Source organism: Bombus affinis, unplaced genomic scaffold, assembly GCF_024516045.1.
Source record: "Bombus affinis isolate iyBomAffi1 unplaced genomic scaffold, iyBomAffi1.2 ctg00000059.1, whole genome shotgun sequence".
Lineage (NCBI taxonomy): Eukaryota > Metazoa > Arthropoda > Insecta > Hymenoptera > Apidae > Bombus > Bombus affinis.
Window position 1 is genome coordinate 2,169,419 of NW_026108820.1, and position 24,439 is coordinate 2,193,857.

General features: G+C 40.3%; 2 protein-coding genes across 8 annotated transcripts in view; one reads left to right on the forward strand and one right to left on the reverse strand.

Annotated features, from left to right (window-relative positions):
* Nucleotides 1-24,439, forward strand: part of LOC126926795 (uncharacterized) — a 336,576-nt gene that overhangs the window by 125,461 nt on the left and 186,676 nt on the right. Inside the window, exon 2 of one of the 5 annotated variants that reach the window (XM_050743148.1) lies at nucleotides 5,208-5,515. The exons of the other annotated variants lie outside the window; for them this stretch is intronic. Coding sequence (XP_050599105.1) covers nucleotides 5,208-5,348 — 141 coding nt within the window. The 3' untranslated portion in view covers nucleotides 5,349-5,515. Of the gene's footprint in view, nucleotides 1-5,207; nucleotides 5,516-24,439 lie in introns of those variants that run through there. 5 annotated transcript variants of the gene reach the window in all.
* LOC126926784 (uncharacterized) overlaps nucleotides 2,153-24,439 on the reverse strand; it is a 289,468-nt gene continuing 267,181 nt past the window's right edge. For all 3 annotated transcript variants that reach the window (XR_007714865.1, XR_007714866.1, XR_007714863.1), the window contains one exon: nucleotides 2,153-2,715. The gene's annotated coding sequence lies outside the window, so the exon portion shown is untranslated. The remainder of the gene's footprint in view (nucleotides 2,716-24,439) is intronic.

The window sequence follows — 24,439 nt, forward strand, 5'->3', positions numbered from 1 at the left end:
GTATTTTTTTTGCATTCGCGTAGTCATTTATGTTTTGAAGATAAAGCACGTGCTTACCTGAATGGATTCTTTTGATATGGAAATTCTTGATTTTGAGGGAATTTTCCATGAGTGCTATTGTGTCTTTTGGGTCTTGTAATGTTATGTTGATGGGGGGTGGCCTGGCCCCATTTGCTGATGTGGGGGGGGGGGTCTGCCTGGTCTTCAGCGGGGTGGCTGGGTGGCAGGCCCTTATGAGTTTGGTTTTTCAGTAATGTTGAAGGATGTGGTGTTGTTTTTTTTTTGGCGGAGCGGTGGGGGGGGGGGGTGCTTGTCCGGACGGTATAGCTTTTGCTTGTGGTTATTGGTGACGTGTCCGGGGGAGTGGGCTGTCTGGTTGCCTTTTCCCTTAATACGTCGTTTTTTTTTAATGTTTTCGATAATGGTTTCATGCGGTTGCGGTGTGCAGGGGTCTTGGGCTTGGAGGGCTTCGAATCTGTTTTTTAATGTGATTGCCATTGGTTGAGGTTGTGGGCTTCTTTTTTGTTTCATATTTTCGTTTTTATCGTCGTGCTCTTCTTGTGAGTCGCTTTCTTCTCCTTTTAAATTTTCTTGTTTTGTGTTTATTTTGTTCCTGGTTACCAGGTTTGGGGGCGGATTGAGTTTCCGCGTCTTTTGTGTAGCAGTTCTTATGCTGCTATCTTTAATTATTTGTTGTTTTTCTATTTTTCTTTTGATTCCTTTTTTTGACGAGCTTATGGCGGGTTCTGCCTCCTTGGTTTCGATTTCATTCCTTTCTTCTTCTATTTTTAAATTGTTTGTAGAGAGGTTGATGTTATCATTATTTTTTCACTGTTTAGCACTCTTTTTGTTTTTCTTTTTTTTTTTGCTCTCTCACTGTCTACTGTGCACTGTATAGCTTGCCGCGCTCACTGTTAGGGCCTACGCCTGTTTATCCCTTAGGGCCGAGAGGTCCGACCTGCTCGGAGGATTACGGTCAACTGAGAGTATGTACGTATGAAAGTGCAGAGAGTGAAACTGAAAAACAACCTTTTATAACTAGCGAGAATGTGAGACAATTGAGAGATAGAGATAAGATCAAGCGAACCGATTTTTATGGTAACCCAGTAACGTACGTAGCGAAAAAATTACCAGTGGATTTTAACGAAACGATGAGATCCGAAAAGAAAGAAATTATGTGGCTAAAGAAAATATTTCTCAAATGCAAAATAGAGATATTTAAGTATACGCTATGTGTAGATAATACTAGTGTCGTAAAATTAATTAAGAATCCTGAATTCCATCAAAGAAGTAAGCATATTGATATAAGATACCACTTTTTGCGAGATTTATACAATAGAGGCGAAATTGATGTAACATATGTAACAAGCGAAGAGCAACTGGCAGATATATGTACAAAAGCGTTGCCAAAACCAAGATTTGAATATTTAAGACAAAAGTTAGGTTTGAAAAATAAAAAAGATGTTAAGAGGTAATTGCTTATAGAGATGTAGAGTTTTTAGGGAGGGTGTCGACGTGACTATCACTTCTAATATAAAAAAAAAAAACTCTACATGATCTGTTTAGTCTTCTCGTAGTTTTTTTAGTAATAAATTAATTTGAATGGAAAAGAGAAAGGCAGTTGGCAAATGTATTTGTGAACACATTGACAAAATCAAGGTTCAGATATTTACGACGAGAGTTAGAAAATATTCAGATATAATTGTTTGTTGGGATGTAGAGTTTTAGGGAGGGTGTTGAAGTGTTCACCACTTCTAGGAAAACTCCACATCTGGTCTTTTTAGCTTTCTCAAGCGCTGAAGCCATCGACAGCATATAAACAAAAGAATAGCAGGGAGGCAGACCATAAACGGTAGACAGGCGACGTTGGCTTCGGGGTTCTCAGTCATAAAGTAACACTGCTAGCGTGCGGATCTGGACCAGCTCAAATTGTATTCCTGTATTTCATTATTAAGTCAAATATATACTTTGTATCTTACACTTTATCCACGCGTTTTTTTCTCTTTATATACTGAATAACCTCAACAATTTTAGCCGTTCTATCTCCGCTAGTTTGCAGACTAAGAAGAACCGAGTTTAAAGTTGACGAACTTCTATACGATCGTGCGAAGTTAAGATTTGAAAGAACCAAATATTCGTTGCTCTCCAGGTATACAATTTTCATCGTATTATTTATTATTTTATTCTTTGTAACTTATAATTATTTACACATCATATCGTTCTTTATAACAATGTACGCATACGTGGATTCATCAATTACTTTTTTTTCTTCTTTTTTAGGTGGAGTTAGAACAATTATTAATTAGGCGAAAATTAACAGTTAAAATTACGGACGAATCGAGTCGCTATGGTTTTCATTCCTTGTTCGTCAGGAGCCTCGCTAAGGAAGCACGTCTTCGTCGGTGAAGCTTATAGCATGGTCGCGAAGAAGCTTATTTTTCAATTGGAATCATAAATTATTAAGCAATAACATAGAAATTTGCTTCATCCCGCGCTCAATCGCCAGGGACGTGTCGTAAACTCGGTATCTCCGCAGGGTAATTTGGAATTATATTACAGCGGTACAAGTTGCCGAACTTCCTCACCCGCACAGATATCGTGATCTTCTCGGAAAACTAACATCTCGTGTTAGTTCAAGTAGCGTCCCATCTTTGCCAGTAGAAGGCGCGCCAAGAGCACGTGAAAGGCTGGTCATGACACTCGCGGCATTCACACCTCGAACACAGAAAAAGATACTTGTTAACGTTCAAGCGGTTCAGATATTGTTCAATTTTCGCGCGACACAAACGTTGTTCAAACTTGGAACGCTACAGGCATTTTTCAACTCTGTTACGAGCAAACTTATACATATTCATTGAAGACATACGAAAGAATACGCGCTGTATTCGTTATCATGCGTTTTTTTTTATTAGAGTTCAGACTTTTATGGATCGTCATTATTGGAACAGCAAGCGTTCAGTTCTGTTCTTCCCTACGTACTCATAATCTTGGCTGATAACCGCCATTCGCTATATACATCGTTGGTATCGACGTCAAAGGATTAACACAGACAAATACACAATCCATACAATCCGATTTGATTGATGTTAGATCTTGCATCAAACAGATCTCTATATAAACAGATAATTTCTGATTCTAAACATTTGTATTACGTTCATCTAATTATTAGGATATTAGATATATTATAAAGGAAGATATTATGTATTAAATAATCTGCCTCTTCTTCCGCTTTGAAATCCTCTACAAACGCCTTTTATAGTCGTTCAACTTTTCAGCTCACAGAAAAGAACATTACGCGTATTCCTAGCAATCGCCCAAAGACTCGAACGTGTGCTTCGATAAAGCTCGCTTAACTTTCATCGACACATCGATAACTTTGCGTTCCAAGATGTTATTACGCCCTAGAATCCCTAACATAATTTTAGAACCAGAATTTCTGTGCAAAACAATTCCATCGCTTTGTCACGCTTAACGGCTCAATCATCGAAACATGTATCATAACGCACGAATTATGATAAAAAAGAAACTGTCTTTCGAATAAAAGCAATCCGTTTGCCAGGTGCGCTTAAGTATGTACAGGACGTCGACGGAGCAAGTGTACGAAATACAGCCGCTGGAGGGTAACAGTTCCGCTCAACGTCACACTCAACAGCCGAAACAATAACGATTCTCTGAAACGCCTACTCCGTCGGTTTCGCCGACATCTTCTCTCCGAAAGCGCGTCTCGGAACTGCCAAGAGCCGCGAGTGCATCCGTTTCCGGCGCTGCGGGCATTGTCTGCTCTAATACGGATCTGATATCGATCCTAAGCTCGTTAGCGTGTTCCGCGACGGAAATCAACCGATGCGGCGAGGAAGCGCCGAGTTCGCGGGACGATAGCAAATCAAACTGGCCCGGAAAAACGACCGAACAGAAAGGAAGTCGATCGAAGAGCTTCCGTTCCAACAGCTTCGACGTGTCGACATTGCACGGAGCTAAAAGTAAGCTTAGCGGATCCTCGAAAGCCGCTATTTCGACCTTTATGACACCGTCGAATTGGTTCACGAAGAGACACCAACCGATGTCGAAGAAGCCGGAAGATTTGGTAACGGCCAGTTTAAGTCTCAAGTTCGATAAATCGAAGGTAGTGAAGGCGGTGAAGGAAACGTTGGGTAAAAAGTCCCCTAATAGCGAGGTCAAACACAAAGTCGTATGGGACAACACTAGTGGAACCAAAGTGGACGCTCAGGTAAGTTGTATTTCTCGTTACGATATCGTTTCTTGTTTAAGAGCCATCGTAGGTGAAAGGAGGAATGAAAAAGAAAATCGTAAATCGTAAAATTTCTTCCAGAGAATGCACTTTATCGTAAAAATTAATAAAGTCAACAACAACATGAAATTAAATAATTGTTGTTTGATATTCTGTATTATCGATATAGGTGAAACGCGGAGAAGATAATTTGCAATCATTGCGGACAATATCGCAGTGACATTATTATCAATCGGTAATATTAAAGATAATATTCATATGGGATGAAAACAGAGCGTCAAAAGTGGTTATTTTTCGATCTTCTTGCGAAGGGAAAATTCCTGCAAAATGTTTAAGAACGGCTCTCAACAAGGAATAAAAAATGTTATTACAGTTCCATTTTCGTGTTCGTTTTTTTTCTACATGATCCATGTGAAATAATTCTTCAGATGCTCTGCTGGTAAATGAATCGACGTTTGTAATAGAGGAAATATGAAGTACAGCGAGATCGTTGTTGACTATTGTTCTACACCGATATCGACAAAATAATTCTTCGACAACTCTATTGATAAATCAATTGTAGTTTGAAATCAGACGAATCTGAAGTAACATCAGTTTGTTGCTACGAGAACAATAGCCACTAACGATCTCGCAGTAATTCGGATTCGTTCGATTTTAAACTTCAATTGTTTTATCGACAGAATCTCTGAATAATTATTTTGCTGGTAAATCCTGCTGGTATATCGATTAGAGTTTGGAATCGAGCAAATACGAAGTACAAGATGGCTATTGTTCTCACGTAGCAACAGTCTGATAGTATTTCAGATTCGCTTGATTTCAAACTTAGTTCCCTTGGTTTAATTACTGATTTATCAGCTGGATCAAAATTTAAAGAAAATGAAGATCAAGTGTAGCGCGTAAGTTTGATCTCTGCTTAATTTTTTCATCTCTACACTCATCTTATCTTCCTCGCTTTTAGGTCTGCGATGTCGTCCATAATGTCCAACCGAAGATTGTGCGTACTTCCTCTACCGCTCGGTGGTGCGGACATTCTAGACTCTGGGTCTCGACGATTCGGCAATATTCTGGTCACGCCTCCAAGAGGAAAACCGGCGATTGATTCGCGACGATTACGGCCAAACAAAGTCGGTGACACTCTTTCAATCGTAACGACCGAATGTCTTCGGCCACCTAGCTGAGGAGCCGATGTTTGAGAGAGGGTGGACAGGAAAGTAGCTTCCCTCGGCGATGGTCCTTGTATTTTCGAGCTATCGCGGGGAGAAGCGGTCGTTAGAATACGCGTCAACGGGAGTCGTAAATTCCCGTTTAGGCGCTCTAGGCCCTTGAGAGTTATAGGAACTGTCGGAGTTCTGGATAATGTGAGAGCCTTAGGAGACTCTAGGCCGTGTAGGCACCTTGAGAAATGATGAAGGAACTCTGAAAGATATAGGAACGGTGAGAGCTGTAGGGATTATGGGAACTCTAGACACCGTGAGAGACGATCAAACTCTTAGAGAGGTAGGAACGATGAGAGTTGTAGGAAATGCAGGAACTCTAGGCACCGTGAGAGACGATCAAACTCTGGAGAGGTAGGAACGGTGAGAGTTATAGGAAATGCAGGAACTCTAGACACCGTGAGAGACGATCAAACACTAAAGTTTTATTCTAATGTGAATGCGGAGGAAAGCTCGGTATGGGTGTGCCCTTTGACCGAAGAACGCGGATTCGTTGCTTACATTTTCAGTTAGGCAAGTGAGGACAATGATCCGCGATGCTGATTGGTTATGACCAATGTTGGGAAGGAAGATAGGAGGAAAAAGCCTCCTACTAACTTGGGTCCTAGGCGACATTGTTTATGGGGAGACTCGGATTTTCCGTTAGGGAGATCTCCGCCTTTTTCGTTAGGCCACTATCTGCTTTCTCCGCAATTCTTAAGAGCACGTAATAAACCCAAGGACCCTTCTAAAGAACCAGCTGAAAACACTTCTGGAATTAGAAAGTCTTTTCTGGCAGACAGATTGACTCAAACCATGTGTGCGAACAATGCAGTTAGGATTTCAATTTATGGTGGGTCCTTAGGCCTATGGAAGGTTCGAAGGACGGCACGTAGACCGTTGGCTGTCACGCCGCGCAGGATGGACTGCGGATGTGTTGCGCGGCGTAACAGTCCTGATTCTTCTCCGCCACGATCGCTCATTCGTCTCACCTGTCGACACAAACATCAAGATAGTTTCGATACGCGAGAACTGTCGTAGTGACGATCGAGCCTGGCGAAAGTCAAATTGACCAACTTCATCTTTGGACAATCTCATAATTTCGCAATTTCATCGTCCAAGTACACGATTGATTCTCACAAAACCTCTAGTTCCTTAGAGCTTAACGCCACGCTCATCTTTTCATTTTTATCGCATATTGTCTCACCACTTGCGATACTTGTAATTACTTTTCTCTACTTTTCAATTTTGGAGTTGGTCAATGTGATTTCCGAATGGCTCGATTGACAATGCGAGTCTTGGATAAAGATGACAATTAAACTATTCAGATTAGTCATGTTGCTTCGTCAAACGATTTGAATTCAAGCAATTCGAAACCATTTTGTCAATGTGAACCTATTATTTTACCAATGTGAATCTGTAATTTTGCTTGAAATATCTTTCCAAGTTTTTATGATGATTCAGATTGGTCAAGTTACCTGAATCAAGCAACTATTTTCAAGTTACTTGAAACTATTTTGTTAACGTGTACAGTTGCTTGAATCAAGCAACTATTTTCAAGTAAGTTAAAATCATTTTGCCAATGTGAACCTGTAATTTTGTCTGAAATATCCTTCCAAGTTTTTATGATGATTCAGATTGGTCAAGTTACCTCAATCAAGCAACTATTTTCAAGTAACTTGAAACTACTTTATTAATGTGTGCAGTTGAGTGAAGCAAGTATTTTCAAATAACTCGAAGCTATTTTGTTAACGCGTACAGTTGCTTGAATCAAGCAACTATTTTCAAGTAAGTTGGAACTATTTTGTTAACGCGTACAGTTGCTTGAATCAAGCAACTATTTTCAAGTAACTCGAAACTATTTTGTCAGTGTGAAACTATATAGACACTAGTTAATTCCCATACACATGTATAATGTATAATGTATAATAAACAGAGCTATTTTTTCAGATCAGAAGGTACGATCAATCTTTTTCTTTAAATATATTATGCTGAAAAGATATAGAATGGATTCGGAAATACAAATAATTCCCTTTATTTAGCACACAACTGTTATACATATATCTTATACTCTTAAGACCTCAAAAACCTACTCGCACGCACGCTTGTTGTCAACCGACTCTTCCAGATACTTCTAACGACTGGCTCTTGTCTTTTGTCTCAACCAAGACCCGGACGTCCTCTGATGCTTACACACACATTCACATGTACAGTGTAAATGTATCATATTCCCAACAATTGTATTGGAAAAATTTGAAATGGATCGGAAAATGTATATGGAAGTTACAGGACCTTTCTCGAAAATTATCGATAGTTCAAATATCAGGTTGTACAACAAAAGAGTCTTTCGTTTTATAAGAAAATAATAGACGCACGACGTTTCTTGTTTCCTTTATTTTATCGAACTACGTACGTTCCATTTTGTTCTATTAAGGTAAAGACCACGACATTTGACAGATTAGCTGTCGTGTTTGTATAAAGATGCATTGTCGTAAAAGACATATTCGTAGAGGAAAGACACTTTTGGGGCAACCTAATATTTGGCTGAACCTGACAAAACTGTACGCTTGTAATAAATAAAAAAAAAGCCTGCTACGCCCTTTCGATCATTTCAGCTCGAGTTATGTATGGGTCGACCCAATTACGTTCTTACAACGTTAGAGGATACCTTCGTTTTGAAGAAAATGAAAAAAGATCGCACATTTTCGTTTCAATTTTCTTGATTAAAAATCTTCTCCCAACGTTACAAATATGTTTTATTATCGTTAAAATAGGGACAGACTCGAAAGTACAAAAATTGAAGAGTCGCAACTGATGTAACGAACATAATCATGATAGTCGTGTCTCGTTACAGCGTTAACGGGATTTCAAAATGTTTGGCATAATACGCGATCCTACGCAAAATTTCCGCCAGCTCAGTGAAGTTTCGGCTATCCGAGTCTCGTATTATACGATGTGTTTCCAGCTTTCTCCTAACTGCGCGTTTTTTTTTCGAAATTTAAACGCCGGCACCGCGCGAACAAAGTAAATAGATTAATTGAACTTTTAATCGATCAAATAGTCAACTAAGCTGAAACGCACGTACGATGTTAAGTTATCGAAATCAATTTTACGATTTTACCGTACGAACGCCGGTATCATCCGACCTTTCGATATTTTCCGAGTTTTCTATTGTTCGTGTGATACGCGTCACCTCGGAACGATCATGATTATTCGAACACTTTCGCAAGCCATAATAAGATTACAGAAAAATGTACTTTGCTGTGAATACACGTTTCATCGGAGGAATCGAAATTTGTACAGGACGATGTAGCGTCGTTCGAACGAAGCTGCGATAGACTTAAAGTTGGGCTGTACAATTTCTAGATTTATATTAATCCTATAGAACGAAAAGACCCAGAGCTCTATGAACGTTCTAAGAGAACGGATCTCCTTCGGCGTAAATGGCGCTCCTTATCGGCGAACGGCTACAATATCCTGAATCTTTCTTTTCGACGGTTTCCACGTCGATCGAGAGAAACTATTCGTCGAAATGGACTATCCGTGGCTGATCTATTACGGCAGAAAGTGAAAAAGAACGTAAACGAAGGAAATGGCCGACATAAAGGACGATAACTGTTAATTTAAACGTAATAGAACGAAAGAATACGACGTATTCGTTAAAGGATATTTAAGACAATTTAAATTAAAATCGATTTTCACACGACGTTCTTCGATTTTTTCCAGAACCAGATTATATCTATGATAACGTTTCGATAATATCGTTTTATGCAAATGAAAGCCAATTATATGATTGAAAGAAGAAATTTGGATCAACGTATGGATATCCTCCTATTTCGTTGCACGAGTTGCGAATAACCTGTCGAATAATGATAAAGATAGAAACGAATATGACAAAGGCATAACGAAGGAACTAATATTCAGAATTTCGTGCGTTTAATTCCTCGAAAATTGCACTTTTAAACGCATCGGTCTCGCAGTTCAACCTGCCGGGAACAAAGAATTTTATCGGAAACATCGTTCTAACATTTCAATTTTACAAACGTTTCGCTCTGCTTCGTTAAATGCTGCGCGTATTTGGTAGATAGAAAATTATGCACATACGTTAAAACGTATAACGCGCAACAGGCAAGGATATACGCGTACGCGCTGCAAACGCGTTAAAAGCGAAAAATATCGCTGAAATTATTTTCCCATAATAAAGAAATCGTCGGGCCTCTTACGAATACAAAAGATAATTCGTTAAGATTATAGTGTCTATTAATTTTACCATAACGAGTTTAACAGAGCTTTCGAAACTAAAAGCTTTATCACAGACGATAAACCCTTTGAGTGCTGAATACTCACGGCCTATGTCGTCCGTACGGACGGCGCGTGTCTAGCGCTGACGATCGCTGTGGACGGAATACTTTTTCGTTAGACTGAACTCTGTTGATTAACTATTCAAAGCGCAAATCGTAATAAGTTATAGTAGTTTAAATGATTAAAATGAAAGAGATTTTAATTATTTATTATAAACATTGAAATTTACAGTTAACTAGAATTTGCGTAATAAACTAGAAAACTAAATTTAGTAAATATGTGAAATCCCTAGAGTTCATGTAGGATAGGGATTCTTTTTGTTTTACGGGTAGCACGACAAGCTGTGTTTAACGGAGAGATCGATACGGACGAGCAGTTGAAGAAGTACGTGTTCCCCAGACGGACGGACAGAGAGTTACATTAGAGAGACAGACAAGGTTATAGAATAGTTGTTTAAGATTGTAAAGACTGAAGATTTAAGATTTAAAGACTGAAGAAGAAAGGTCGATAGCTCAGGACGTTGAAAATCGATTCTCAATTTTCAGGTAAACATTGCACCAAAGACTTATAACTTCCCGTTTAGATAATCATCGTTATTGATTGTTATAGACGCATATTAATTGTTGTTCATTTTTGTATTTTATCAAATCATTTCATAATAAAAAAAAACTCGATTTTCAGACTTCAGAATCGAAATATTAAACTCCCAATAGACGATGAGACAGCAGCACTGATACCGATACGGATTCAAACTTCGTATTCCGAGACATTGTCTTAGAGGAAGCATAAATAACATCCACAAGAAAAACAAAGACGGAAATGGAGAAACTCAACGTGGACATGGAAAAACTTCTAGAGACCCTTTAAAGACGAGATAAGAGGGAAATAGTTGAAACAAACAACAATATAGAACGATTAGAAGGAACTCAGAAAGCCACAAACTGAATATCAGAGTATGAAGAGGAATGCAAAAAATACAAAATGAAAAGCGATGAGGAAAAGTCAAAGGTTTGAGAAAGTACCTAGGAAAAACAGCAAAAAGGTGGTACCAAACAAATCTACTGAAAGCTGGAGGACACAACTGGGAAGATTGGAGAGAAGCATTTATCAAAGCCTTTAAGAATAAAGGTTGGCCGGCAATACGATATGCTTACAACTGTAAATACCTTTCAGGTTCGTTCGTAGAATATGCAATAGAGAAAGAACGACTAATATTGGAAGTAAAAAGGGAAATGGATGAAGAGGTGAGGATACACCTGATTGTCATTGGATTACCTATCGAAGTCCAAGACAAAATCGAAAGCGATAATATACAGACAACAAATGACCTAATAGGAATATATTTAAATATATTATGCAAACGTTGGACAACGTTATGTTTTGTTAAGCTAACAGGATACACTAAAAGTACATTATCAAGAAAGGGGATGTGGCCCGTAAGCAAGTATGTTCTTCTAGATATGACCATCAGACAGTACCTGTGATGCGGTTATCCCGGAAGTACATTGCGGAGTCGGTAGAAAGCGTTTCCTGACCTCTCGCAAGGGAGACAATAGATGAGGATTTAAGGGTGTCGAATCGGGATCTTTGCAACGCGGAGGCGACTCGTTCCTACGCCCTTCCTCTTCCTCTTCGCCCGATGTGCTTTCCTCTATGACGATTTGAGGCTCGCCATAGTTTGCCACATTCACATTCGGGCTGCACAATTGTCTTCTCATCTTGATTTAGAAAACTCTCACTTGAACATAAATAAAACGTTTCTTCGTTGAAACCGTATCATAGTGGAGAACGATCGAACAGTACAAAAGAATGAATAAATTTAAGTCACATTTTTATTAATTTTCTTTTGTATCTAAAAACAAATCTGATAGATTCAAAGATACAAGATCTTCCGATCTTCCTTTATTGCACGGACGAGCAGTTGAAGAAGCACGTGTTCCCCAGACGGATGGACAGAGAGTTACATTAGAGAGACAGACAAGGTTATAGAATAGTTGTTTGAGATTGTGAAGACTGAAGATTTAAGATTTAAAGACTGAAGAAGAAAGATCGGTAGCTCAGGACGTTCAGGTAAACATTGCACCAAAGACTTATAATTTCCCGTTTAGATAATCATCGTTATTGATTGTTATAGACGCATATTAATTGTTGTTCATTTTTATATTTTATCAAATCATTTTATAATAAAAAAACTCGATTTTCAGACTTCAAAATCGATCCCTGAATTATCGCATTATTGAACCTTATAAATATAACACGAGTTAATAATTTAGTTGTGTGTGAAAAATTCAGTGCTTGGGAAAACTAAAAAAACCAGATGTAGAGTTTTCTTACAAGTGGTGACCACTTCAACAATAACGAGGTACTATTGGCATTTGTTTACTGCCGTAAGGAATGCATTTATATTTATTTCACACAAATGTAATAGTATTACTTCTGCATAGGTGTTCGGAAAAATTGAAAAACCCATACATGCGTCCTTAGTCCATGCCGAGCACTTACAGAAAACGCATATATATGTCCTTAGTCCACACCGATAGCTTTAGCCAGACACCTATATGCGCCCACAGCACTCAAAAGGCTAAAACACTGTTCTTTATATCATTTCCCTATTTACAGTTGCGATATCGGGAATAACTTTAAACCGTTTTAAACGTCGTTTACTCGATTAAGTCGCGCGTAACGATATTTGTCGTGGAATCTCGCAAAGAACGTAAAGCACACGTAACGATTCATCGATAAATCGGTTAACGACGTTGTTACGATTATCACGAACACACCCGTTAACGATATTTTTTCCATTTTTAGGTTGTTCGCGAACGAAAGGGAATCGTCTCGAGAAAGAAAAATCGCTTATAAGTATTTGAGCACATCGAACTTTCAACGCTCGGTAAGTATTCGTAAAATCCTACAAAAGTATTACAGCCATCTCGATCGTTTAATTCGATTAAAAACATTTTCGTTTTTAGAGAATTTATTCAACGGTAGTCGTTCGATGTACTAGGTTGTCCGAGAAGTTTCTTTCGTTTCATAAAATGATAATAGATGAGCAACAATTTCTGTTTTATATCATTTTATCGAATTAGGTGCGATCCATTTCCTTATATCTCTATTATTATGTTCGTGCATAATTCGATAAACTAATATAAAAGAAAGGACATCGCGCGTCTATTATTTCTTTATAAAACGAACACAACGTATTAAGTTGCCCGAAAAGTGTCTTTCTTTCGCAAAAAGAATTTTTTACTACAGTGCACCTTCGTACAAACGTGAAAGTAAGTCTGTGAAATATCGCGGTGTTTATCTCAACAGAACAAAACGGATCGTACGTAATTCGACAAAATAATATAAAAGAAAGAACGTGCGTCTATTATTTCCTCATAAAACGAGAGAAACTTTTCGGACAACCTAATAGTAGCGGTACAGCAAGAATAACCTTTCAGAGGCGAATCGTATAGAACGGATAAAAAGAAAAAATAGGAAACTAGGAAAGTAGAAAAAAGTCGGAGATTTCATGCGAAAACGGAGAAGCGCACTAGCGCGCGACGAGTTTTCCAAGCGTTTTATCTACGACAAATGCAAACACCATTTGGCTGAACATCTGACAGCACAGGCGGTATGACCTATGTTGAACCATGTTGATCGAAACGACGAAAGGTCACGCGTTAGCCTGCGTTGACAAAACGGTGCCACTTGAGTGGAATCATGCGATTTCTCTTACCGTATCGTCGTTTGATCCTTCCGTCGATTCTAATGGAAAATTGAAATTTCATTTCTGTTGCTTCTTAACAACACGACATAACGAGAAATCGAACGACTCGTTGTTATTTCATTTCGCTCTATCTCCTCGTTTTATTTATACATCTTTCGAAAAGCTATCGTCGATAGCGTTTTTAAACAGTTAACCGCGTTTCATGAATTAAACAGGTCGAGAAAAATGTTAATCTCGGTGTGTTTCATCTGTCGTATAATATAAAACATTACCATTTACCATAAAAATTCCAAATTTTAGTAAGAAGCGCTAAGAATGTTATTTAGTGATACGTACGCTTTGTCAGTAAAACTGAAAAATTTGATTTGTTCCTTTGTTATATCGGTTATTCCCTGTACAACGTATTCCTTTTTATAAACTCAGTTGATTATTTTCACCGATATATCGGCTATGCCCGAATTGTTTGCGCAATTTTGTATGCTTGCAAATTGAGTGGATGTTTTACTGCGTGTGTCCGGTATTCCCCGATAACGATCGAAATATAATACAGAAAATATAATGCGATTCAGTTTTTTGGTCGAATGTGTGTTGAATAAATTATCGAATATGCAATTCCACGAACACGAGCTTCGAAAGTTGCTCCACCATCTACGAGTTCAACCGTAAAACCTACGCTTCCTATCAAAAAACATTTCCCCAATTTTATACCAGTTATATCATTGATCGAATCCACTTCACGTTGCTGGTGTTAGATTTGCCAAGTGCCACTTTGTGCGATATTCTGTTTCGAGAAATACCACACTGGGAGGATCCACTGAATTTCTTCTATCTTTTCACATTTTTCTTGTTTACGAATTTTGTTATTTTGTTACAATTTTAACATTTTATGTGGGAAATAATTCATTTTTTCGAAGAAAAATGTAAGCCATCGTCATTTTGGTTTAACGTCGTCGTAAAACTTATAACCGGAACACGTAACACATTTTCTTTGCGTTCGACGTGTATACTCGTCGTCGTTTATTTTTATTTGCATTTTATTCACGTTGATTTCTAAAACTAAATTCCACGGTTAACTGGTTAACAGTACATCGCGCTTCGTGAATATTTCAATTCACTCTTCTATGCTAAGGAATCGCACGAGTCATCTGATGCGTCATTCGTCTATCATCTGACACGGACGAAGAAAGGAAGAATTTCTCGAGATTTTACGCAGAACGAAAATTTGTTTTTCGATATACGCTACAATTTTGTTTTTCTCATCGAGATTATACGAGAAAGTAAAATGTACTATTGTTCGTTTTATTCCGCGCGATTCTCAACTTTTATAATCTCGCGTAACGTAACAAAGCATTGCAAAAAGAAATAAAAAGGTGGAAAAGTAAAAACTGAAAAATATGTTGCACGTAGAAATTTCTTACGATTTCTCTTCAAACTTTGAAAATTTGGATTCAAATTAACGCGATATAGTATCATTTACATGTACAGTTTAGTTGATAACAAACTAACAGCAAACAAAGCAATGTTTATCGATGTTTTACGAAATTTATTTATTACACGACTTATATTTGTGTGACTTTTTCTTCGTAATTTCGTAATTGATTGTTATTCTGGGTGTTTAGATATTTTTCATTCTGTCCACAGTTTCCACTCGGTCGTATCTTCCTTTCGTTAACAAACTTTCTTGAGTTTGAGGAAAATATGAGAGAACCGTTACTTTATATGCAAGTTTCTTTCTTCGAACGTTAAAAGTTCGAAATTTTCTTCAAGCATCAGGAGTATTTTCATTTGTCGAAACGAGGACGAAATTGGGGCATAAAACTTGGCGAGCGCTGCAGCATCGAGAATTAATGATATTGTGCTTCAACTTAATTTATCGCCATGAAAATGCTGGTCTGCACTTAGTCGACCACGAACTTTTACTATTTCGGACTTTTTCCTCCTAATATTTTATATTGGGTTGGCAACTAAGTGGTTGCGGATTTTATCATTAGGTGGCACTGACAAAATCCGCAATCACTTAGTTGCCAACCCAATATTATCGTTCCATCTGAAGCTTCTATTATTTAAAGCATCGTATTAAACCTTGTGTCCGAGTACAATGTTTCCAGTAATATTATACAGGTTGGTTGGTAACTGGTGGTACAAACGGAAAGGGGGTGATTCTACGCGAAAAAGAAGTCGAAAATATAGAATAAAAATTTTTCGTTTGAGGCTTCGTTTTCGAGAAAATCGACTTTGAATTTTCGCTCGGTACGCGTGCACTTTATCACGTCTCGTTATAACGGACCTCACTGTACATCGTTGTCTCGATGGATATTATCGCAGTTTAAGTTTGTTTTTGCCGTAACGGAAAATTAGGAATACATAATGAAATAACATGAAGTAATTATAAAGTTTATTATTACAAAAATTGCTGAAAGTGTTGCCCATTCTGTCCAACACATACTTCTGCTCTTCTAATTAAATTTCTATGAACACTTTCTAACGCATTCGTTTGTTTTAAAGTATGAAAGGCTACAATAATCTTTTCTTTCAATTGCTCGAAAATAAAACCTCGAACGAAATATTTCTATTCTATATTTTCGACTTCTTTTTTCGCGTAGAATCACCCCCTTCCCGCATGTACCACCAGTTACCAACCACCCTGTATATTGGGTTGTCCGGAAAGTGTCTTTCTTTCAAAGAGACGTCTTTTTCAACGACGCATCTTTATACAAACATAAAACCTAATCTGTCGAACATTGTGATCTTTAGTTTGATAAAACAAAACGGATCATAGGTAATTCGATAAAATAATATAAAACGGAAAATGTGCATCCATTATTTCCTTATAGAACGAAAGAAACTTTTCGGACGACCTAATAGTTTCGTATTGCCATAAACGGAGAAAATTCGAACTTTCTAAGTAACTTAAACTAAAACTCGAAATTCGTTAAAGTAAAATTGAGGAAAAATCAAATATTGTGCATAGTAACTTTCTAAATTTTTATGTACAATGTTCGTCGTAATAATATCAACGATAGAATATAATCAGAAGAGTACGCGTGCGATAAATTCGATCCTGCGTTTAAAAAGAAATAAATGAAAATTTCAATAAGAACGTAGTTGGCGATTTAATAGAATTTCAATAGAATTTCAATAATGGACAAGAATTTCGTTATTTGTCCGGTAACGTCGTTGTGTCCATTTTCGTAAAAGCCAGATTACGATTGCACGTTTTTCTCGATTCGAAGCTTCGTCAAGTTTAATCCGGCGACCGGTTTAGGCTACAGTATGTTTCAAATTTCCAGCCCTTTGTATGCAGAAAAATCATTCGGCTCGATGAACCGCGTGAAATGTAGAAGTTCACTGATTCAGCGAACGAAAATAAATCGCATGCAATATTAAATCGATATCGTCGACCTGAGGGCGAACTTTCTCTTTGGAATCTCGTATCTTGGACACGTCGAATCAAACTTTCGAAATTCGATATTTCCACCGATTCAATGCTACTCGTATGACTTTTTTTTTGCGTGGGGAGGGAAAAATGCTATTACGCATGCCCAGTGACCCGCATCACTGGGTTATGTGGGAGTCGGTCGGATGTCGTTGCCATACCCACTAAAAACCCCTCCTCCTTCTTCCTCCGCTTAGAGGGCAGACAACCCCGGTAAAACCTGTCGGCAGTCATCAGGGTTGTCCTTTCGTGCCCCGTTGTATCTACTTCTTCGGGCAGTTACTGCTCATGTCGTCCTCTCAGCCAGTTCAGAATACTGGGCTGGTCTCCTTCTGCGGTTTTTCGTTGTTTCGTGTTCTTGCCCTCATTGCTCCGCGTAGTTGTTGTTTCGCTCGTTCTCCTCCTTGCCTCTTCCCAGGCCCTCGCTGTCACCCTCCTGTGACACATGACGGTCTTGCAGAATTGCCTGAATTTATTCCAGCTCTCGTCCTTGGCGGTCACCGTGGCGATCAGATTGCCCACGTCTATCTTCCCGCCCAGAGCGTTCTCCAGCTCGATCCTTCTGTCCGTCCACTTCGGGCACGCGAAGAGGGCGTGCTCTGAACCGTCGTTCGGGTCTCCACAGTCGAGACAGTTGCTGTCGCTGTCCCTGCCAATCCTTTTCCTATAGACACCGAAGCTCCCATGCCCGGTTAGCAGCTGCTTGGTGTGGTGTCCATCTTTTTTTTGGTAAACAGCAGCGCACTCGGTATTGGCTTCTTTGTGATATTTTCCTTTTTGTAGTTGTTCCACTCCTTCTGCCAGTCCTCTTGGGCCTTCTTGCGAATCGCCTCCAGTTCCTCCTTCAGCTTGCTGCCGTCATCCGTGCCAATCCTGGACCCATGGATCTTGTTCCTCTCGTAGGTCTCTCCGAGCATCTTTATCTTTATGTAAATCGGGAGATTCCCGGTCAACACGCAAAGTGCCGCGTGGGAGACGGTACGGTATGCCGTCGTTGTTATGCACAGGGCCGTTCGTTGTGCTCGTTTCAGCTTTTTCCTGTTCTTATCGGTATTCGCTGCTCTAGCCCACACCGGTGCTCCGTAAGTTACGATGGACTCCCACACATTGTAGTAGAGCCTACGAGCCAAGCTGGGCGACCCGTTGATGTTGGATAGAATTCCCCTAAGGGCTCCTATTAACTTGTCGGCTCTATTACACACCATCTCGATATGCGCACCGAACCTCCGACTGGAGTCGATGACGACTCCGAGATACCTGATGCGATCGACCGTTTCGATGTCCGAGGAGCCCAACCTGAGTTTCACCACTCTCGGCACGCGCAAGCTTGTGATGAGCATGACCTCCGTTTTTTCTCTCGCCAGGGTGAGCCCGACACTCGTGCACCAATCGTTGACGATCCTTAGCATCGTGTTGACCTTGGCGGAGGCCTCTTCGTTCCTCTCGACGGAACATGTGATGGCCAGATCATCCGCGAAGGCGGTTGCTCTGACCATTGGCATGTTGTCGAGTCTCTCGAGAAACCGGTCGTATACCAAGTTCCACAGGAATGGTCCGAGGATGGATCCCTGCGGAACTCCCGCCGCCACCTCGTGCTCCACCGTGCCGTGCTGGTTGCTCACGATGATTCTCCTTCCGGATAGGTAACTGCCGATTAGCCTTTTGACCTTCCATGGCAGATTCCTCTTGTCAAATTCCTCGTATATGCTCTTCCAGCTGAGCGAATTGAAGGCATTGCTAATATCCAGGGTGATCATCACGCATATTACCTTCTTCCGTTTGCAGATGTTGGCAAACTTCATCACCTGCGTGATGGCATCTACCGCACTCCTCTTCTTTCTGAAGCCATATTGCCTCCGATGGAACGGGTCCATTCCGATGCATCTCTCGATGATCTTCTTAATGCATTTTTCCCAGATCTTGCTCATGGTTGGGAGTATGCTTATCGGCCGGTACGCGTTAGGGAGACTGGGATCCTTTCCCGGTTTCCTTAGCAGTATTACTCTGGCCGTCTTCCAGCAGTCTGGGATCCTTCCTGATTCGGTGATGCCGTTGAACGCCCTTGTCACGAGCTCGCTCCTGCGACTCGCTACCAGCTTCGCGATCTCGCCCGGCACGCCATCGACTCCTGCAGCCTTCTTGGTGTTCATTCTTCCGGCGGCATCGACGACATCGCCTTCGCCGATGGCGACGCTGAGGCTAATATCTCCTTCTTTTTCGGTCTCTGCCTCTTCACGGCCCTCATAATGGGGGGTCCGTGTCCCAAGGTGAATAGCCTCTGTAGGACTGCCTTCACCATGTCGATCGGCATTTCGTTGGTTGGTCCCTTGCTTTTACATTTCTTCATGACCGTGCGATAGGGTTTGCCCCAAGGGTCGCTCTCCAGTATCTTGCAGTATCCTGCCCAAGCTGTTTTTTTATTGCGGGCGATCTCCTTTTTTAACTGCCTTCGGATCTCCTTGTAGGCGTTGACGAGGGGCTCGGTGCTGCCGGCATTCTTCTTCCTTTCTCTCGTCACCTTCCTGAGCGCTTTGTGCGCCTGCGCTCTCAGTTCCGCGATCATCGGGTTCCACCAGTAGTTCGCGTACTTGCGGCTCGCCGCACAGTTCGACTTCCTTAGCATCCCTTCGCACGTACCTTCGATGCTCTTTTGCAAGGGCTCGGCCCCATCCTCTCCGATAGCCGCGTTGAGGTCCTCCTTCTTCAGTGTGTCGTCGAATCTGCTCAGGAACTCCTCCGGCGACATGTCCTTGGTCACGTACCTGTAGAACTTCGATACGGTTCGGGTCTTCCTCGCCTTAAACCTGTGGAGCACGTACAGATGGTCCGAGACCGAGTATTTGTCCAAGACCGCGCTTCCGGCGTGTATCTCGCTGACGTTGTTGGATACGCTTATTATGTCGGGGAAGCTCGTCTTCCCGTTCATGAAGAAGGGGTACTTTTCCTTGAGCCTCAATGGAAACACCCGGTGGCCGCTTAGTGCCTCCATTAAGACTCTCCCTCTCTTGTCTGTGGTCGATCCTCCCCAACAGGTTGACTTTGCGTTGAAGTCTCCGGCCACGACGACCTTGTCGTGTCTTCTAGCAACGCTCTTCGTCATAGTCGACAGCGTGTCTATGTATTTGGAGTATGCTAGCTTATTTATGTTGGGCGAACAGTATCCGCTGAAGCAGAAGACGTCGCCGACGCGGACGCCCACTATCCCGTCGCTCTTGACCTCTGTTGTTTCATCAGGCAGTTTGCCATTGAGGAGTGTGACCCATATCGAGGCGTCTCCTTTGGTGTAATTAAACCAGTGCGGTATCTGCCTGTTCGGCTCGGAAATTATTATTATATCCGGCCTAAGTTCGATCGCGCATTGGTGCATCATGTCCTGCGCCAGCTTGCATCTGTTGAGGTTTATCTGCAGTATCCTCATTTATTCTCTTTCAACCGCCTTCTATATTCTGGACAAGCCAGGGATCCGGTTACGTGGTCAAATTTCACTTTCTCCTTGCTGCAGATGGAGCAGCGGGGTGCGTTGACGCAGGCAGCTATCGTGTGGTCTTTGGCTCCGCACTTCCTGCAAATCTCCTTTCCAGGGTTTATCGCCGTACATTTGTTCGCGATATGCCCGAACAGGTGACATCCGAAGCACTTTACCACATTGGGTAGTGCCTTTATCGAGGCTATCGTCAAGCCGGTTCTGATCTTCCGGCTCGCTCCCTCTTTGGCCAGATAGGCTTTCGGCATCGTCACTATTGCCGATTGGGTGCCCCACGTCGCCATTTTTAGGGTCTTTACTTCGACCTCGGTGATGTCGCTTATGCCCAGTTGCATTACTATCTCCCTGGCTAGTTCTTCCTTGCCTACGAGCGGGTCTATATCCCTGATCTCTACGGAGGTCTTGTCGCGCATTGGTAGCGCTCTCACCTTGCCTCTTAGCGCCGTGTTCATATCCGCCGCGGTCTTTTTGGCGTTGCTACCTGCTTTCAGCTCGATCAGAATGTCACCTGTTCTGGTCCTCCTAATTCCACAGCTCTCTTTTAGGGTCTCCCTAGCCCCCATCAAGTCTTTGTAGACCTGGATCCACTCCTTGTCTTACCCTACTTTGACGAGGATGGCTTCTGGTCTGTTACGTATTCTCTTCGGTCCCTCCGGCCTCTTTGGCTTGTCCAATGCCGCCCTTCCTGCGTTCGCCTTCCTGACCATACTCGTATGATTTTGATATTTGTCGATACACCCCGGTACACGTGTAACGACATTTGCGACTTCGACGCATGGAAAATCCGTCTCGTAAAATGTGCGCTAGCCTGTGCTGAACTGGTGAATGATTGCCACGTTAGAACGAAGTAGCTTCAATAAATAATTGATATGCAGCGACATAAAGAAAGTAGTGGCAAAGTAAAAATTTTAATGTAAATCTTTCGATGGATGCAAAGGCGTAATAAAAAAAAGGTAATAAAAAGATTTCGAAGCAAAACTAGATTATTTGAAATTCTCTGACGAAAATGCTACGATAGAAGGTCCTTTAGTGCGGAAATTACGTTACAGAATTTTTTCGAATGGAAAGAACACAATGTAGTTATTGATTTTGAAGAACGTTCCATAAAATATTGAGTTACTTAAGCTGCTTATATTTTGATTTTTGTAAATAAGCAAACGCGTATTGTTTATCATTTTATTGTTAACTTATTTATTCCACCTTTTCTATTATTCGTTATTTAATATTAAAAATTACACTTATTTTCTTAAAGTTGATTCATATAATTATCATGCTTTCCTTTATGAATTAATTGAATGTTAACGCGTCGCGTAATTTATAAGTATTAAGAAAAATCGTTTATTCGAGTACATTATTCACCTGGTGTAATGTCACTCAATTAAGAAGCGCGAAAGAATATATTCTTGTTCGATTTATCACGAAAAATAAAATCTTGCACGTGTGTACAAGCTGTTGGTTTCATCCAAAAACTACGACGCATGGAATAGAGAAACAGATATATATGCAAATGCACGTAATATATAAGAGAGAAACGTATGTACGAGTCCATAAATCGAAGTACGAACTGAAAAGGGAAATTTAAATTTTATCGAAAATTCTACTTCTAATCGACGTCTGCGTAAGATACGAGGACTAGCTGTTGGCGAGATACGGAAGCAATTTGTAGGTTCGAAGGGGAATATCCAGAAACTGGTGGAATACGCGAAGCTGTCGCCAAATTTTAACGTCTAATAACTTCCAATGGCTGTCTGATATTCGCACGGTAACATTTCCAACGAAATAACGAGAGCGATTCGCAAAAGAAAATATCGACTCGCAACATTCGTTCTGGGCGCGTGCTGCGTGAGCGCGTCTGCGTAATCCGTTTTTAACGGGCGAAAAAGTCAGTGTTATTGCTAAAGCGAACGTACTAGGAAAAAAGTAGCGAAGCGTAGAACTTTAAAAATAAAACAACATTTTTCCACGCTATATTCCTTCTGATATTTACGAAGCCTTCGTGTGCCAAAAGAATCTGACATTCTAATGTGACAATAAACAGGAAATCTTTTAAGCAAACAGAAAAGAAAAATACACATATCTCGAGTTCTCATCGGGATTAGGGGCGTGTAACGAATCTTCATTTGGATTAACCATTGTTGTTATACGATATGGATAGTATTTACTGGTACCGACATGATTACAGTACCGATATGGTACAGAGTTTGACAAGTAACCGTGGCAATTAGATACTCGAGATGCCAATGACAATGATCTTAGGTTCAATAACGAATCCACGGTCAAAGGGATAACAAATACGTCTTCTTCCAAAGTCTAAGTCGTACTGAGCTTACTTGTCCACAATTCAAGTGTAACTCAACTTACTTGTCTACGATATAAGTAGAACTCAACTTACTTGTCTACAGTATAAGTAGAACTCCCTCAGTCCAAATGGAACTGCACTTATATACTCGTCTCTGTACCCCTCGGGTCAACTATATTTTTAAGGAGATCTATACAATTACTCCATAGCTTTGTTAGGTAAAAACGTCCATGCCATGACCGTGGCTACGTTTAGCGACCAGTTGTGTCACTTCGAGCCCAAGCCTACTGTCATAAATCTCGGGTAAACATAGTCGGATTAAATCATAAACAACTACTTCTGAGTTTTATTATTTAAGTGCAGCTATAATAAAAAGTCTAGACTAAAGTATTGGGGGTCTTCCCAAAAATTCCAAAAGAAAGGCCCCGATGTCCTTTTATCTCCAACATGTATATAGGAGAAATGAAATAGTATAGTAATTTTTTAATTGCACACTAAATTAGTATTAAATTCCATACGATATTTTCAAAGATCTTGTATCTTTGAATCTATCAGATTTGTTTTTAGATACAAAAGAAAATTAATAAAAATGTGACTTAAATTTATTCATTCTTTTGTACTGTTCGATCGTTCTCCACTATGATACGGTTTCAACGAAGAAACGTTTTATTTATGTTCAAGTGAGAGTTTTCTAAATCAAGATGAGAAGACAATTGTGCAGCCCGAATGTGAATGTGGCAAACTATGGCGAGCCTCAAATCGTCATAGAGGAAAGCACATCGGGCGAAGAGGAAGAGGAAGGGCGTAGGAACGAGTCGCCTCCGCGTTGCAAAGATCCCGATTCGACACCCTTAAATCCTCATCTATTGTCTCCCTTGCGAGAGGTCAGGAAACGCACTCTACCGACTCCGCAATGTACTTCCGGGATAACCGCATCACAGGTACTGTCTGATGGTCATATCTAGAAGAACATACTTGCTTACGGGCCACATCCCCTTTCTTGATAATGTACTTTTAGTGTATCCTGTTAGCTTAACAAAACATAACGTTGTCCAACGTTTGCATAATATATTTAAATATATTCCTATTAGGTCATTTGTTGTCTGTATATTATCGCTTTCGATTTTGTCTTGGACTTCGATAGGTAATCCAATGACAATCAGGTGTATCCTCACCTCTTCATCCATTTCCCTTTTTACTTCCAATATTAGTCGTTCTTTCTCTATTGCATATTCTACGAACGAACCTGAAAGGTATTTACAGTTGTAAGCATATCGTATTGCCGGCCAACCTTTATTCTTAAAGGCTTTGATAAATGCTTCTCTCCAATCTTCCCAGTTGTGTCCTCCAGCTTTCAGTAGATTTGTTTGGTACCACCTTTTTGCTGTTTTTCCTAGGTACTTTCTCAAACCTTTGACTTTTCCTCATCGCTTTTCATTTTGTATTTTTTGCATTCCTCTTCATACTCTGATATTCAGTTTGTGGCTTTCTGAGTTCCTTCTAATCGTTCTATATTGTTGTTTGTTTCAACTATTTCCCTCTTATCTCGTCTTTAAAGGGTCTCTAGAAGTTTTTCCATGTCCACGTTGAGTTTCTCCATTTCCGTCTTTGTTTTTCTTGTGGATGTTATTTATGCTTCCTCTAAGACAATGTCTCGGAATACGAAGTTTGAATCCGTATCGGTATCAGTGCTGCTGTCTCATCGTCTATTGGGAGTTTAATATTTCGATTCTGAAGTCTGAAAATCGAGTTTTTTTTTATTAT